Genomic DNA, 16,142 nt, shown 5'->3' on the forward strand with positions numbered 1-16,142 from the left:
GGATTTGATGGTATCCCCGGACGAGGTCTACCTCGGAAAAGATCCTTGCGCCGTGTAGGTTTGCTGCGAAGTCTTGAATGTGTGGCACAGGGTAGCGGTCTGACGTTGTAGCCTCGTTCAGCCTGCGGTAGTCACTGCATGGTCTCCAGCCCCCCGTTGCCTTGGGCACCATGTGCAGGGGGGGAGGCCCATGGGCTGTCGGACCGTCGTATGATCCCCAATTCCTCCATCTTCTTGAATTCCTCCTTCGCCAGTCGGAGCTTGTCCGGGGGAAGCCTTCGAGCACGGGCGTGGAGGGGTGGTCCCTGGGTCTGGATGTGGTGCTGTACTCAGTGTCTGGGCATGGCTGCTGTGAACTGCGGTGTCAGTACTGATGGGAAATCCGCCAGGACCCTAGTGAAGTCATCGTTGGACAGTGTGATGGAGTCCAGGTGTGGGGCTGGCAACTTTGCTTCACCCAGGGAGAACGTTTGAAAAGTCTTGGCGTGGACGAGTCGCTTCCCTTGCAGGTCGATCAGCAGGCTGTGGGCTCGTAGAAAATCCGCCCCGAGGAGTGGTTGGGCCACGGCGGCCAGTGTGAAGTCCCATGTGAAGCAGCTGGAGCTGAACTGTAGCTGCATCGTGCGGGTACCGTAGGTTCGTATTATGCTGCCATTTGTGGCCCTCAGGGTGGGTCCCAGTTCTCTGTTGCGGGTGTCGTAACTCGTTGGCGGTAAAACGCTGATCTCCGCTCCGGTGTCGACCAAAAATCGGCATCCCGACTGATTGTCCCAGACGTACAGGAGGCTGTCCTGATGGCCAGCCGCCATAGCGATTGGCGGCGGCTGGGCCTTGGCGTTTCCCGGGAATTTGCAGGGTGGTCTACAGCGGCAGGCCTCTGTGCCCCACCGCTGGTGGTAGAAGCACCATTGTTCATTGGGCTCTGCTGCCAGGCCTGGTCTGGTCTGCCATTGGGCACGCGGCTTGGTGATCTGTGTGACGGATGCCCCTCTCTCCTTCTTGGCATTCCACAGCACATCTGCTCGGGCCGCCACCTCCCGGGGATCGCTGAAATCTGCGTCGGACAGCAGCAGGCGTATGTCCTCGGGCAGTTGCTCTAGGAATGCCTGCTCAAACATGAGGCAGGGTTTGTGTCCTTCAGCCAGGGCCAGCATTTCGTTCATTAATGCCGATGGCGGCCTGTCTCCCAAACCTTCCAGGTGCATTAAGCGGGCAGCTCGTTCGCGCCGTGAGAGTCCGAAAGTCCTTATGAGCAGGGCTTTGAATGCTGTGTATTTGCCGTTCTCCGGAGGCGACTGTATAAACTCCTCAACTTGTGCAGCAGTCTCCTGGTCGAGGGAGCTCAGCACGTAGTAGTAGCGAGTGGACTCCGAGGTTATCTGCCGAATGTGGAATTGTGCTTCTGCCTGTTCCAACCACAGACAGGGTTTCCGCGGCCAAAAGCCTGGCAGTTGTAACGAAACTGCATGAACAGATGCGGCGTCAGTCATCTCTGGCTCAAATATCGTTTGGGCCGTCGGGGTCACCAAATGTAGCGGCGTGCTACACACAGCGCTAGAATAACCACATGGAGTCGGTGAGTTACAGTTGCGATGAAAGAGATTTATTCAAACTTCGCAGCCTGCTTTTAAAGCCTTCCCATTCCCGCCCTCCCTGGGGCGGGATTGCTGTGGGGAATGCATATTCCCAGACCCTTTCCGCGCGCGGGATTTCCCCCGGTTGGTGAAGATGGCCTGGCGCCCTTTCTGGTGCCGGCCCTCTGCCTACGCGCGCTGTTGTGAGCCGGTTCATGTGCGCTAGAAAGTGGGTCGCCACAATGTCTTATTTTTGACTGCAGGAAAAGGTTGGCTTCATTACTTAGGCTGAATAACTATCAATACAGTTGGCACAGGTGGTTCTCAGTTGATTGCTGGTGGCATGTGGGCATGCTGACTTTGTGCTTCAAAGTGATATCACTGAATAAAGTACAAATAAAAATCGGACAAGAAAGTTGTAGTCGTAGGTCATCCGGCAGGTTTTTTAAATACACCTGAGTAGCACTACCATTTGTGTGCTGGCCATGACATCTAAGCAAAATGTGGGTAAGACCAAGAATTTAAAAACAGCTGGAGACTGGTTCTACACATACTCAATGAACAGCAAATAAAGAATGTAAAAGTACATCAGTCATGATTTTCTTTTACAGAGCCTGGTGTCCCTGTTTGCCGAGGAGAACTACGATATTGGAAAAATGGATACTACACACTTATACATAACACCAATATGGAAAACACAGAGTTTTCCCTGGACCTGTTGTTGAGCTGTGGCTGCAAAGGTAAGTGTCAATGATTTTAGACTACAACAAATGCATTACTCATCTAGTGTGATTTTGATTAACTAGTGGTTTTGGGATCTGTGTTGTACAGCAACTGGACATCATCAAGGAGGCTGACCAACCATTGACTTTAAATCCTATCACAGAGTGCCGTTTAGGAAAGCGAAATCTTATACTAACAGTCTACTTTTCAGAGAATAGTACAGCACAGTACAGGCCCTTCGGCCCACAATGTTGTGCCGACTCTCAAACCCTTCCTCCCATATAAACCCCCACCTTAAATTCCTCCATATACCTGTCAAGTAGTCTCTTAAATTTCACTAGTGTATCTGCCTCCACCACTGACTCAGACAGTACATTCCACGCACCAACCACTCTCTGAGTAAAAAAACCTTCCTCTAATATCCCCCTTGAACTTCCCACCCCTTACCTTAAAGCCATGTCCTCTTGTATTGAGCACTGGTGCCCTGGGGAAGAGGTGCTGGCTATCCACTCTACCTATTCCTCTTAATATCTTGTACATCTCTATCATGTCTCCTCTCACCCTCCTTCTCTCCAAAGAGTAAAGCCCTAGCTCCCATAATTTCTGATCATAATTCATACTCTGTAAACCAGGCAGCATCCTGGTAAATCTCCTCTGTATCCTTTCCAATGCTTCCACATCCTTCCTATAGTGAGGTGACCAGAACTGGACACAGTACTTCAAGTGCGGCCTAACCAGAGTTTTATAGAGCTGCATCATTACCTCATGACTCTTAAACTCCTTCCCTTGACTTATGAATGCTAACACCCCATAAGCTTTCTTAACTACCCTGTCTACCTGTGAGGCCACTTTCAGGGATCTATGGACATGTACCCCCAGATCCCTCTGCTCCTCCGCGCTACCAAGTATCCTGCCATTTACTTTGTACTCTGCCTTGGAGTTTGTCCTTCCAAAGTGTACCACCTCACACTTCTCCTGGTTGAACTCCATCTGCCACTCATCAGCCCACTTCTGCATCCTATCAATGTCTCTCTGCAGTCTTCGACAATCCTCTACGCTATCTATAACACCACCAACCTTTGTGTCGTCTGCAAACTTGCCAACCCACCCTTCTACCCCCACATCCAGGTCGTTAATAAAAATCACAAAAAATAGAGGCCCCAGGACCAATCCTTGTGGGACACCACAAGTCACAACCCTCCAATCCGAATATACTCTCTCCACCACGACCCCCTGACTTCTGTAGGCAAACCAATTCTGAATTAACCTGGCCAAACTTCACTGGATCCCATGCCTTCTGACTTTATGAGTAAGCCTACTGTGTAGAACCTTGTCAAATGCCTTACTAAAATCCATGTAGATCACATCTACTACACTACCCTCATCTATATGCTTGGTCACCTTCTCAAACAACTCTATCAGGCTTGTTAGACACGATCTACCCTTCACAAAGCCATGCTGACTGTTCCTGATCAGACCATGATTCTCTGAATGCCCATAGATCCTATCTCTTAAGATTCTTTTCCAACAGCTTTCCCACCACAGATGTAAGGCTCACTGGTCGATAATTACCCGGACTATCACTACTACCTTTTTTGAACAAGGGGACAGCATTCGCCTCCCTCCAATCCTCCGGTACCAATCCTGTGGACAATGAGGACATAAAGATCCAAGCCAGAGGCTCAGCAATCTCTTCCCTCGCCTCATGGAGCAGCCTGGGGAATATTCCGTCAGGCCCTGGGGACTTATCCGTCGTAATGTATTTTAACAACTCCAACACCTCCTCTCCCTTAATATCAACATGCTCCAGAACATCAACCTCACTCATGTTGTCCTCACCATCATCGAGTTCTCTCACATTGGTGAATACTGAAGAGAAGTATTCATTGAGGACCTCGCTCACATCCACAGACCCCAGGCACATCTTCCCACCCTTATCTCTAATGGGTCCTACCTTCACTCCTGTCATCCTTTTGTTCTTCACATAATTGAAGAATGCCTTGGGGTTTTCCTTTACCCTACTCTCCAAGGCCTTCTCATGCCCCCTTCTTGCTCTCCTCAGCTCCTTCCTAAGCTCCTTTCTTGATACCCTATATTCCTCAATCGACCCATCTGATCCTTGCTTCCTAAACCTCATGTATGCTGCCTTCTTCCACCTGACTAGATTTTCCACTTCACTTGGTCCCCATGGTTCCTTCACCCTACCACTTTATCTTCCTCACCGGGACAAATTTATCCCTAACATCTTGCAAGAGATCCCTAAACATCGACCACATGTCCATAGTACATTTCCCTGCAAAAACATCATCCCAATTCACACCTGCAAGTTGTAGCCTTATAGCCTCATAATTTGCCCTTTCCCAATTAAAAATTTTCCTGTCCAGTCTGATTCTATCCTTTTCCATGATAATGCTAAAGGAAGTGGTGGTCACTGTTCCCCAGATACTCACCCACAGAGACATCTGTGACCTGACCCGGTTCGTTACCTAATACTAGATCTAGTATGGCATTCCCCCTAGTCGGCCCGTCAACATACTGTGACAGGAGCCCGTCCTGGACACACCTAACAAACTCTGCCCCGTCTAAACTCTTGAAACTAATCAGGTGCCAATCAATATTTGGGAAGTTAAAGTCACCCATGATAGGAACCCTGTTATTTTTGCACCTTTCCAAAATCTGCCTCCCAATCTGCTCCTCGGTAACTCTGCTGCTACCAAGGGGCCTATAGAATACTCCCAGTAGAGTAACTGCTCTCTTCCTCTTCCTGACTTCCACCCATACTGACTCAAAAGAGGATCCTGCTAGATTACCCACCCTTTCTGTAGCTGTAATAGTATCCCTGACCAGTAATGCCACCCCTCCTCCCCTTCCCTCCCCCCATCCCTTTTAAAGCACTGAAATCCAGGAATATTGAGAATCCATTCCTGCCCTGGTGCCAGCCAAGTCTCTGTAATGGCCACTACATCATAATTCCATTTATGTATCCAAGCTCTCAGTTCATCACCTTTGTTCCTGATGCTTCTTGCATTGAAGTACATGCACTTTAGCCCTTCTACCGCACTACCTTTACACCCTTTATTCTGCTTCTCTTTCCTCAAAGCCTCTCTATATGTTAGATCTGGCTTTACTCCATGCACTTCTTTCACAGCTCTATCGCTCCGGGTCCCAACCCTCTTGCAAATTAGTTTAAACCCTCCCGAACCATGCTAGCAAACCAACCTGCAAGGATATTGCTCCCCCTCGAGTTCAGGTGCAACCCATCCAATCTGTAGAGGTCCCACCTTCCCCAGAAGAGATCCCAATGATCCAAAAATCTAAAACCCTGTCCCCTGCACCAACTCCTCAGCCACGCATTCAACTGCCATGTCCTCCAATTCTTACCATCACTATCACGTAGCACTGGCAGCAGTCCTGAGAACGCCACCCTTGAGGTCCTGTTCTTCAGCCTTCTGCCTAGTTCCCAAAACTCAGACTTAAGAACCTCATCCCTCTTCCTGCCTATGTCGTTGGTGCTAACATGTATCACGACTTCTGGTTGCTTTCCCTCTCGTACCAGGATGTCGTGCACCCGGTCAGAGACATCCCGGACCCTGGCACCTGGGAGGCAACAAACCATGCGGGTGTCCTTCTTATGCCGACAAAATCTCCTGTCTGCTCCCCAGACTATAGAGTCTGCAATGACGACAGTTCTCCTCTTCTCCGTCCCACCCTTCTGCACCACAGGGTCAGACTCAGTGCCAGAGGCCCTGCCACCGTGGCTCACACCTGGTCGGTCGTCCCCGCCAACAGTATCCAGGACACCAATGGTTCTGAAAGAGGTAGCTGCAGAGATATGGAGGCATTTGTAGTTGTCTTCCAAGAATCACTAGATTCTGGCAAAGTTCCAGAGGACTGGAAAATTGCAAATGTCACTCCACTCCACCCCTCAAGAAGGGAAAGCAGCAGAAGAAAGGAAATACTAGGCCAATTAGCCTGACTTCGGTGGTTGGGATATGTTGGAGTTGATTGTTAAGGATGTGGTTTCAGGGTAGACAAAGGAGATTCAGTGGATGTTGTGTACTTGGATTTTCAGAGGGCTTTTGTCAACGTGACTCACATGAAGCTGCTTAAGTTAAGAGCCCATGCTATTACAGGAATGGTTCTAGCATGCATAGAGCATTGGCTGGTTTGCAGGATGCAAAGGGTAAAGGATTGCTGGTGCCTGTTGGTGTTCCACAGGGGTCTGTGTTGGAGCCATTTCTTTTTAAATTGAATGTAAATTTGCATTTGGAGGACGGAATCAATGGCCAGGTTTGAGGATGATACAAAGATAGGTGGAGGGGCAGGTAGTTTTAAGGAAGCAGAGAGACTGCAGAAGGATTTGGACAGATGGGCGAAGAAGTGGCAGATGAAATATAGTGTCAGTAGGTGTATGGTCGTGAACTTTGGTCGAAGAACTAAAAGTGTACATTATTTTTTAATTGGAGAGAAAATTCAAAAATCTGAAGTGCAGTGGAACTTTGCAGATTGACTTGGTGGTGAGGAAGACAAATGCGATATTAGCAATCATTTGAGAGAACTAGAATATAAAAACAAGGATGTAATGTTAAGGCATCATAAGGCACTGCTGAGACCTCACAGCGAATTGTGACCAGTTTTGGTCATCTTATCTATGAAAGAGTGTGCTGATATTGGAGAAGGTTCAAAGGAGATTCATGAAAATTATTCCAGGATTGAAGAGTTATCATATGAGGATTGTGTGATGACTCTGGGCATGTACTCACTGGAATTTAGAAGAATGAGTGGGGATCTCATTGAACCCTATCAAATCTTGAAAGGCCTTGATAGAATAGATGTGGGGAGGATGTTTCCTATGGTGAGGGAGTCTAAGACCAAGGGACACATCCTCAGAATAGAGGAATGTCCATTTAAAATGGAGATGAGGAATTTCTTAAGGCAGAGAGTGGTGAATCCGTAGAATTCGTTGCCATAGGTAGCTGTGGAGGCCAAGTCATTGGTAATATTAGGCAGAGGTTGATAGGTTATTGATTGGTCAGGGCATGAAGGGCTTTGGGGAGAAGGTAGGAGATTGGGGGTGAGAGGGAAATAGATCAGCAATGATGAAATGGAGCAGACCCTAGGGGCCAAATGGCCTATTGCTGCTCCTATGTCTTATTGCCTTATGGTCTTATATTAAGCAGAAAAATGTAGAGAGCTGTGGAGGTGAAAATGGTGGACGTTTTATAAGACCATAAGACAGAGGAGCAGATTTAGGCCATCTGGCCCATCGAGCCTGCTCCGCTATTCAATAATGGCTGAACCTTTTTTTTGCTTCTCCTCAACCCCAGTTCCTGGCCTTCCCCCCATAACCTTTGATGCCAAATCTAATCAAGAATCAATCTCTACCTTAAAAATACCCAACAACCTGGCCTCCACAGCTGCATGTGGCAACAAATTCCACAAATTCACCGCCCTTTGGCTAAGGAAATTTCTCTGCATCTCAGTTTTGAAAGGGCGCCCCTCTATCCTGAGGCTGTGCCCTCTTGTCCGAGACTCTCCCACCGTGGGAAACATCCCTTCCACATCTACTCAGTCTGGAGCTTTCAACATTCAAAAGGTTTCTTTCTTTCTTTTTAAATCTTTTTATTAAATTAGTACACATAGCATATATATACACATAGTACATATAGCAACCAATATATTGTTATGATATAGATATACAAGAGGTATTAATACAAAAAAAAAATGAAAACAACATCTGTTAGTTAAAAAAATAACAAGGTAATATAATTGTATACAACAGGAATTCTGCAGATGCTGGAAATTCAAGCAACACACATCAAAGTTGCTGGTGAACGCAGCAGGCCAGGCAGCATTTCTAGGAAGAGGTACAGTTGACGTTTCAGGCCGAGACCCTTCGTCAGGACTAACAGAAGGAAGAGTTAGTAAGAGATTTGAAAGTGGAAGGGGGAGGGGGAAATCCAAAATGATAGGAGAAGACAAGAGGGGGAGGGATGGAGCCAAGAGCTGGACAGGTGATAGGCAGAAGGGGATACGAGAGGATCATGGGACAGGAGGTCCGGGAAGAAAGACAAGGGGGGGTAGGGGAACCCAGAGGATGGGCAAGGGGTATAGACAGAGGGACAGAGGGAGAAAAAGGAGAGTGAAAGGAAGCATGTGTGTATAAAAATAAATAACAGATGGGGTACGAGGGGGAGGTGGGGCATTAGCGGAAGTTAGAGGCCGATGTTCATGCCATCAGGTTGGAGGCTACCCAGACGGAATATAAGGTGTTGTTCCTCCAACCTGAGTGTGGCTTCATATTTACAGTAGAGGAGGCCATGGATAGACATGTCAGAATGGGAATGGGATGTGGAATTAAAATGTGTGGCCACTGGGAGATCCTGCTTTCTCTGGCGGACAGAGCGTAGGTGTTCAGCAAAGCGGTCTCCCAGCCTGCGTCGGGTCTCGCCAATATATAGAAGGCCACATTGGGAGTACCGGACACAGTATATCACCCCAGCCGACTCACAACAGAATGGGAATGGATCTCCCCCTCCCCCTCCCACTTTCAAATCTCTTACTAACTCTTCCTTTAGTTAGTCCTGACGAAGGGTCTCGGCCTGAAACGTTAACTGTACCTCTTCCTAGAGATGCTGCCTGGCCTGCTGCGTTCACCAGCAACTTTGAATGCTAGTTTTCCATATAACAGTAGAGAGAGAAAACCCCTCCCCCAAAAAAAACTACCGTGCCACTAAGCTACAAAGCAAAGCAATAGGCTAGCTAGATAAATAGTAAACATAACCAGATTAAACAATCACGCCCTCGAACTCAACCTCCATTAATAGCAGATAAAATCCACGAAGGGAGTATATATATGATCAGAGAGAGAAAAAATAATTACATTAAATGAAAATATTGAATAAAAGATCTCCAGGTCTGTTCAAATTTAACTGAAGTATCATAAAGATTACTTCTGATTTTATCCAAATTTAGACACAGAATCGTTTGAGAGAACCAGAAAAACGTGGTTGGGGCATTAATCTCCTTCCAATGTTGTAAAATACATCGTTTCTCCATTAAAGTAAGAAATGCAATCATTCTAGGTGCTGAGGGGGATAAATTACTAGAAGTTTTAGGCAATCCAAATATAGCAGTAATAGGATGGGGAGAAATATCACTGTTCAAAACCTTTGAAATAATATTAAAAATGTCTTTCCAAAAAGTTTCCAGAGTAGGACAAGACCAAAACATATGGGTCAAGGAAGCTATTTCTCCATGATATCTATCACAAAGAGGGTTAATATGAGAATAAAAACAAACTAATTTTTCTTTAGACATCTGTACTCTATGGACAACTTTAAACTGAATTAAGGAGTGTTTGGAACAGATGGAGGAAGTATTAACTGGTTGTAAAATATGAGCCCAGTCATCCGCCGAGATAGTGAGGCCCAATTCCTTTTCCCAGTCGGTCCTAATCTTATCGAAAGGAGCTATCTTAAGTTTCATGATAATATTATAAATAATAGCCGTTACACCTTTCTGACATGGGTTAAGGTTAATGATGGCATCTAAAATATTTGTAGGGGGTAACGCCGAGGGGAAGAAAGTATGGTATTTAGGAAATTTCTAACTTGCAAATATCTAAAAAAAAATGTGTTCTTGGTAAATTGTATTTGTTAGATAACTGTTCAAAAGACATAAGGGAACCATCTGAAAATAAATCCAAAAACCATGATATACCATTAGTCTTCCAAATTTGAAAGGCATGGTCCGTAGAGGAAGGGAGAAAAAATATATTGCCGATAATAGGAATCGCTAGCACAAATTGATTAAGATCGAAAAATTTTCGGAATTGAAATCAAATGCGTAAGGTATGTTTAACTATCAGGTTGCAAACCTGTTTATAGCGTTTCAAATCGGAAGGAAGAGAAGAACCTAATATAGAGCCAAGTGCATAGCCTTGAACAGAATGTAATTCCAAAACTACCCATTTGGGAATGGATAGTGTATCTTTGTCAAGTAACCAAAATTTCATGGCTCGAATGTTAATTGCCCAGTAATAAAATCTAAAGTTAGGTAATGCCAAGCCTCCATCTCTCTTAGCTTTCTGTAGATGTATTCTACCCAATCTCGGATTTTTGTTTTGCCAAATAAATGAAGAAATTTTCTAGTCTACTTTATCAAAAAAGGATTTTGGAACAAAAATTGATAAAGCCTGAAATATATACAAAAATTTTGGCAGAATAAACATCTTGGCAGCATTAATACGACCAGTCAAAGTTAAATAAAGTGGAGACCATTTAAAGGAAAGTTGTGTAATATGGTCAATTAAGGGTAAGGAATTAGTCTTAAATAAATCCTTACGTTTACAGGTAATTTTAATCCCAAGATATGAAAAATGATTATTAACGAATCTAAACGGCAGGTTCCGATATAAGGGAACATGCTTATTAATAGGGAAAAGTTCACTCTTATTAAGATTTAATTTGTATCCTGAAAAAAGACTAAATTATGCTAATAAATCTAAAGCTGCTGGAATAGATTTTTGAGGATTAGAAATATATAAAAGTAAGTCAGCAGCATAAAGTGATACTTTATGAGACTTTGACCCACGAGTTATGCCAATAATGTTATGAGATTCTCGAATAGCAATTGCAAGGGGTTCTAATGCAATATCAAATAATAAAGGGCTAAGAGGACCACCTTGTCTGGTACCTTGAAAGAAAGGAAAAAAAGGTGAATTCAGAGTACGAACTGAGGCCATAGGGGAGTGGTATAACAATTTGATCCAGGATATAAATTTCAGGCTGAAGTTGAACATTTCAAGCACCTTAAATAAGTAGGGCCATTCGACCCTGTCAAAGGCTTTTTCAGCGTCAAGGGAAATGACGCATTTAGGATCGTTTAGTGACGGGGTATAGACAATATTTAAAAGTGTACGAATATTATAAAAAGAGTAACGATTCTTAATAAAACCCGTTTGGTCTTCCGAAATAATATGAGGAAGTGCTTTTTCTAGCCTATTTGCTAATAATTTAGAAAAAATCTTAGAATCAACATTTAGCAAGGATATTGGTCTATAAGATGCACATTGGGCGGGGTCTTTATCCTTCTTTAGTATTAAAGAAATCGATGCTCTATAAAAGGATTCTGGTAGTTTACCAAGTTTTAATGAGGCCTCCAGGATAACCAGGGGTGCAAAAAATTTTAAAAATTCCACGGTAAACCCATCAGGGCCAGGAGCTTTCCCCGAATTCATAGAGAAAATAACATTCTTGATCTCATCAGTAGTAAAGGAAGGTTCTAACATAGAGGATATATCATGTGTGATCTTAGGGAAATCTAGGTTGTCTAAAAAGTCACACATATGTTTAGAATCTGATCGAGATTCTGATTGATATAAAGAGGAATAAAAATCAAAAAAGGATTGATTAATCTCAGCTTCCGATAGACGCTCAATAAAGAAGTGTAAAAGTAAAAAGATCAGCTAAAGTTATAAAAACAGAAGAGTTAAAAAAAAAGTCGAAAAGTACACCGATTAAAACGAAAATGATATAATACAAAGAAAAAATATATGTATATGTATATATAAAAAAACCGTTGACATACAACAAACCTTAAAATTAGGAAAGGAAAAGAAATATCTACATAGGCTAGGGAACAAAAAAAATTACGAGGTTTAAGGCCTCCAGGTAGGTGGGAAAAATGATGCTGTGGGAGTGGCCACCCAGAATCCCCAGGGAAGAAGAAGGAATGACGCAGGTAGAAAAAGAATTTGGCAACCATATTAATTAAACAAAAAAAAACATTTCTGCCCTCAGATAGAGCAAATAAAAGAAATAAAAACCCAAAAAATTAACAGACTCAAATCAGGCACTGATAATTTAATAGTGTGATTAGGATGCTGAAGGCGAATGTTGATCGAGGTAACTCTGGGCATCCAACGGAGAGTCGAAAAAACAGGAAGACCGATCAGACAATCGGATCCTCAAACGTGCGGGATATAGCAGCACAGGTTTTAAATCCATCTTGTAGAATTCGGCCATCACAGATCTGTAACGAACACGTTGGTCGCGAACCTGTTTGCTAAAATCCTCCACCAGTCGAAAACGGAGATCTGAGAAATCAATGTAGCCTTTAGGTCGAGCAAAACGAAGCAACTTTTCCTTGTCTTGAAAATAATGAAAACGTAAGATAACATGCCGAGGTTTGTCTGACTTAGACAAGTATAATGGGACTCTGTGAGCCCTATCCAATAGTGGTGGTTGATCAGGAAACACAGTGGGAAATGAATCTTTTAAAAGTTGAGAGAAAAACTGAATAGGGTCTTCAGATTTGCAGATTCCCGGAGGCCAATAATCCTTACGTTTTGACGACGCATTCTGCATTCTAAATCACAATTTTTAAAGGTAAGGAATTCAAGTTTTTTCTTCATTGTAGTAATTGTTTCTTCAATTTTTCCGATCTTAAGATCATTCTGTTGCGTATAAACTTGGAGATTAGATATAGCAGTCTGATGTTCCGTGATACTTGTTTTCATATTAACAATTTCATCGATGATTCTCTCCAGTTTAGATGAAATCTCCGCACGAATCAAATCCGATATAGCTTGTATAGTTACTGCCGATTCAACCGGAGGGGCGTCGGTAGCTTTCGGTCTGACAGGAGATTTGCCATTTTTCCCGTTCTTAGACATACTGGACCTTAAAAACATCCAAGTATATAATGACAATCCACAGCAAGGTATTGTAAAGGTCGGTGCCTTAAAAGTTAGCTTAAGTGTAGCTGATCATAGGATAAGAATCAGAGGTAATGGAGCGGATCTAGAAGAGGACCTCACTCCATGAACTCCACCGGAAGTCTTCTCAAAAGGTTTCAATGAGATATTATGAATTGGATGCTGAAAAAGGAGAATCTTGGGTATTCTGGATAGATGAACTTGAGGTGGCAGAAGATGCAATTTTCATTTTTTTTATGATTCAGTTGTCTTCAGGGTACCACAGTAGCATAGCAGTTAGCGCAACGATATCACAGCCCCAAGCAGCTCATTTCAGAGTCCATTACCAGCGCTGTTCTGTATGGAGTGTCTGTGTGTCCTACCTTTTGAATGAGTAGGTTTTCCCCAGGTGTTCCAATTTCCTCCCAGGTCCAAAGACGTACTGGTAGGTTAACTGGTCATTGTAAATTATCCCATGATTAGGTTTGGGTTAATTGGGGTTGTCAGTGGCTGCTGGGGCAGTGTAGCTGGAAGAGCCTACTCTGCACTTTTATCGCTAAATAATTAAAATAAATTTCCAATAAACGATGGAACTGCACACTTCAGAAGACATTGTTTACTTCAGTGAGCTTGAGTACCTCCCTGGACACATACCTTGCATTGTGATTTTGTATGTAGCCCTCTCCTTTTGATTACTTTCACTCCTCTTCTAACCCTGATTCTCAAAATATGACCATTGTGTGCAAAAGCTAGCATTTCTCCCTTACTGTATAATTTTAGCCGACTACTGAAACTAAATAGTTTTGCAATGCCAATGGTTGGCAACAGTTAACAGTACTTGATTATAAATGTTGCTGATACAATTATAGATATAACTTGGTTTGTGGAAAATTGAATTCATGATCCCACAAACTAGTAGGAATTTTCTTATCACATGTACTTTCAAAAATCAGAATAATGCATAGATTTTAAGTACCATCCTCTTTTTATTGGAAATGCAGTATATTTGTTACATAGAAACATAGAAAATAGGTGCAGGAGTAGGCCATTCGGCCCTTCGAGCCTGCACCGCCATTCAGTATGATCATGGCTGATCATCCAACTCAGAACCCTGTACCAGCCTTCCCTCCATACCCCCTGATCCCTTTAGCCACAAGGTCCATATCTAACTCCCTCTTAAATATAGCCAATGAACTGGCCTCAACTGTTTCCTGTGGCAGAGAATTCCACAGATTCACCACTCTCTGTGTGAAGAAGTTTTTTCTAATCTCGGTCCTAAAAGGCTTCCCTTTTATCCTCAAACTGTGACCCCTCGTTCTGGACTTCTCCAACATCGGGAACAATCTTCCTGCATCTAGCCTGTCCAATCCCTTTAGGATTTTATATGTTTCAATAAGATCCCCCCGCAATCTTCTAAATTCCAATGAATATGAGCCTAGTCGATTCAGTCTTTCATAATATGAAAGTCTTACCATCCCAGGAATCAATCTGGTGAACCTTCTTTGTACTCCCTCTATGGCAAGGATGTCTTTCCTCAGATTAGGGGACCAAAACTGCACACAGTACTCCAGGTGTGGTCTCACCAAGGCCTTGTACAACTGCAGTAGTACCTCCCTGCTCCTGTACTCGAATCATCTTGCTATGAATGCCAGCATACCATTTGCCTTTTTCACCGCCTGCTGTACCTGCACGCCCACTTTCAATGACTGGTGTATAATGACACCCAGGTCTTGTTGCACCTCCCCTTTTCCTAATCGGCCACCATTCAAATAATAATCTGTTTTCCAGTTTTTGCCACCAAAGTGGATAACCTCATATTTATCCACATTAAATTGCATCTGCCATGAATTTGCCCACTCACCTAACCTATCCAAGTCACCCTGCATCCTCTTAGCATCCTCCTCACAGCTAACACTGCCACCCAGCTTCGTGTCATCCGCAAACTTGGAGATGCTGCATTTAATTCCCTCATCTAAGTCATTAATATATATTGTAAACAACTGGGGTCCCAGCACTGAGCCTTTCGGTACCCAACTAGTCACTGCCTGCCATTCTGAAAAGGTCCCGTTTATTCTCACTCTTTGCTTCCTGTCTGCTAACCAATTCTCTATCCACATCAATACCTTACCCCCAATACCGTGTGCTTTAAGTTTGCACACTAATCTCCTGTGTGGCCAACTGCAAACAGTGATATTACCAGGATTGATGATGCTAAAGGTTACCAAAATAATGCAATATTTCTCTAGCCAAAAAAGATATTGGAATTATATCTGTGATGCCAGTACAATTGGTATATTTTTATTAGATGGTGCTTTTGGGGATGGTATCTAATCTCTCTTTAATTGAATGGCATTACAATTACCTTGGGTGATTTCTTCAAACAATCGCCCTCAATGTTACAATCAACACTTGAGTTCTAATGTCTTTTGAGGTGGAATTTCTCAGATAACTTGCCTCTACCCTAGTACATAGCAATATACTTCTGTAATAACTATACATGTAATAAATGGTGGTTTTGGAACAAAGTTTATTATTTGCATTGTATTAAGAACTGAGAGGCCTCTACTACTAGCCTGAACAGGTTGGGTTGGGAACCCCTCGCTGTGAAGCCGTGAATTAGATTGTGCCCCTAGAATGGTTGCATTTGAATTGATTGCCTCTATGGGATGGTTTGCTGATTCGCTTAGTGGCGGAGACAAGTATATAGAGGGCAGGGTCCAGTATGCGCTACACACACCACTACCCTACTCAATAATCATTGGACAACATTACTGGATACCAAGCTTGTCCAAGCCATGGTGGGAGAGAGAAAAACAAAGTATTGGAAAGTACCAGCAAGTGAGTTTATTAGAAAATATTATCTTGTGTGCATTTCTGCTTTCAGACTGGCATGAGGAATTTGGTGGTGTCACTTCATACGTTGCAAAAGGGGAAGATGAAGAGGTATGAACTAAATTCATTCAAATTCTAATCTGACAAGAATTTTGAAAAATTTGCATTCTTGCGGATATCCAAAGGATATTTGAATTAATAAAATAAGTATAATGAATGCTGTGATGTAGGAATCGCGACAGATAATTGCCTGATGCTGAGATACATTCTCGGATACCCTGGGATACATCATCAGTGATGTAACCGGGAGTCAT

General features: G+C 43.5%; 1 protein-coding gene across 1 annotated transcript in view; it reads left to right on the forward strand.

The window, feature by feature from the left end:
* The window catches only part of ogfod1 (2-oxoglutarate and iron-dependent oxygenase domain containing 1), a 111,981-nt gene that overhangs the window by 84,822 nt on the left and 11,017 nt on the right, over positions 1 to 16,142 (forward strand). Inside the window, exons 11-12 of the mRNA XM_063066638.1 lie at positions 2,186 to 2,314; positions 15,881 to 15,939. Coding sequence (XP_062922708.1) covers positions 2,186 to 2,314; positions 15,881 to 15,939 — 188 coding nt within the window. The remainder of the gene's footprint in view (positions 1 to 2,185; positions 2,315 to 15,880; positions 15,940 to 16,142) is intronic.

Source organism: Mobula hypostoma, chromosome 14 (genome assembly GCF_963921235.1).
Source record: "Mobula hypostoma chromosome 14, sMobHyp1.1, whole genome shotgun sequence".
NCBI lineage: Eukaryota > Metazoa > Chordata > Chondrichthyes > Myliobatiformes > Myliobatidae > Mobula > Mobula hypostoma.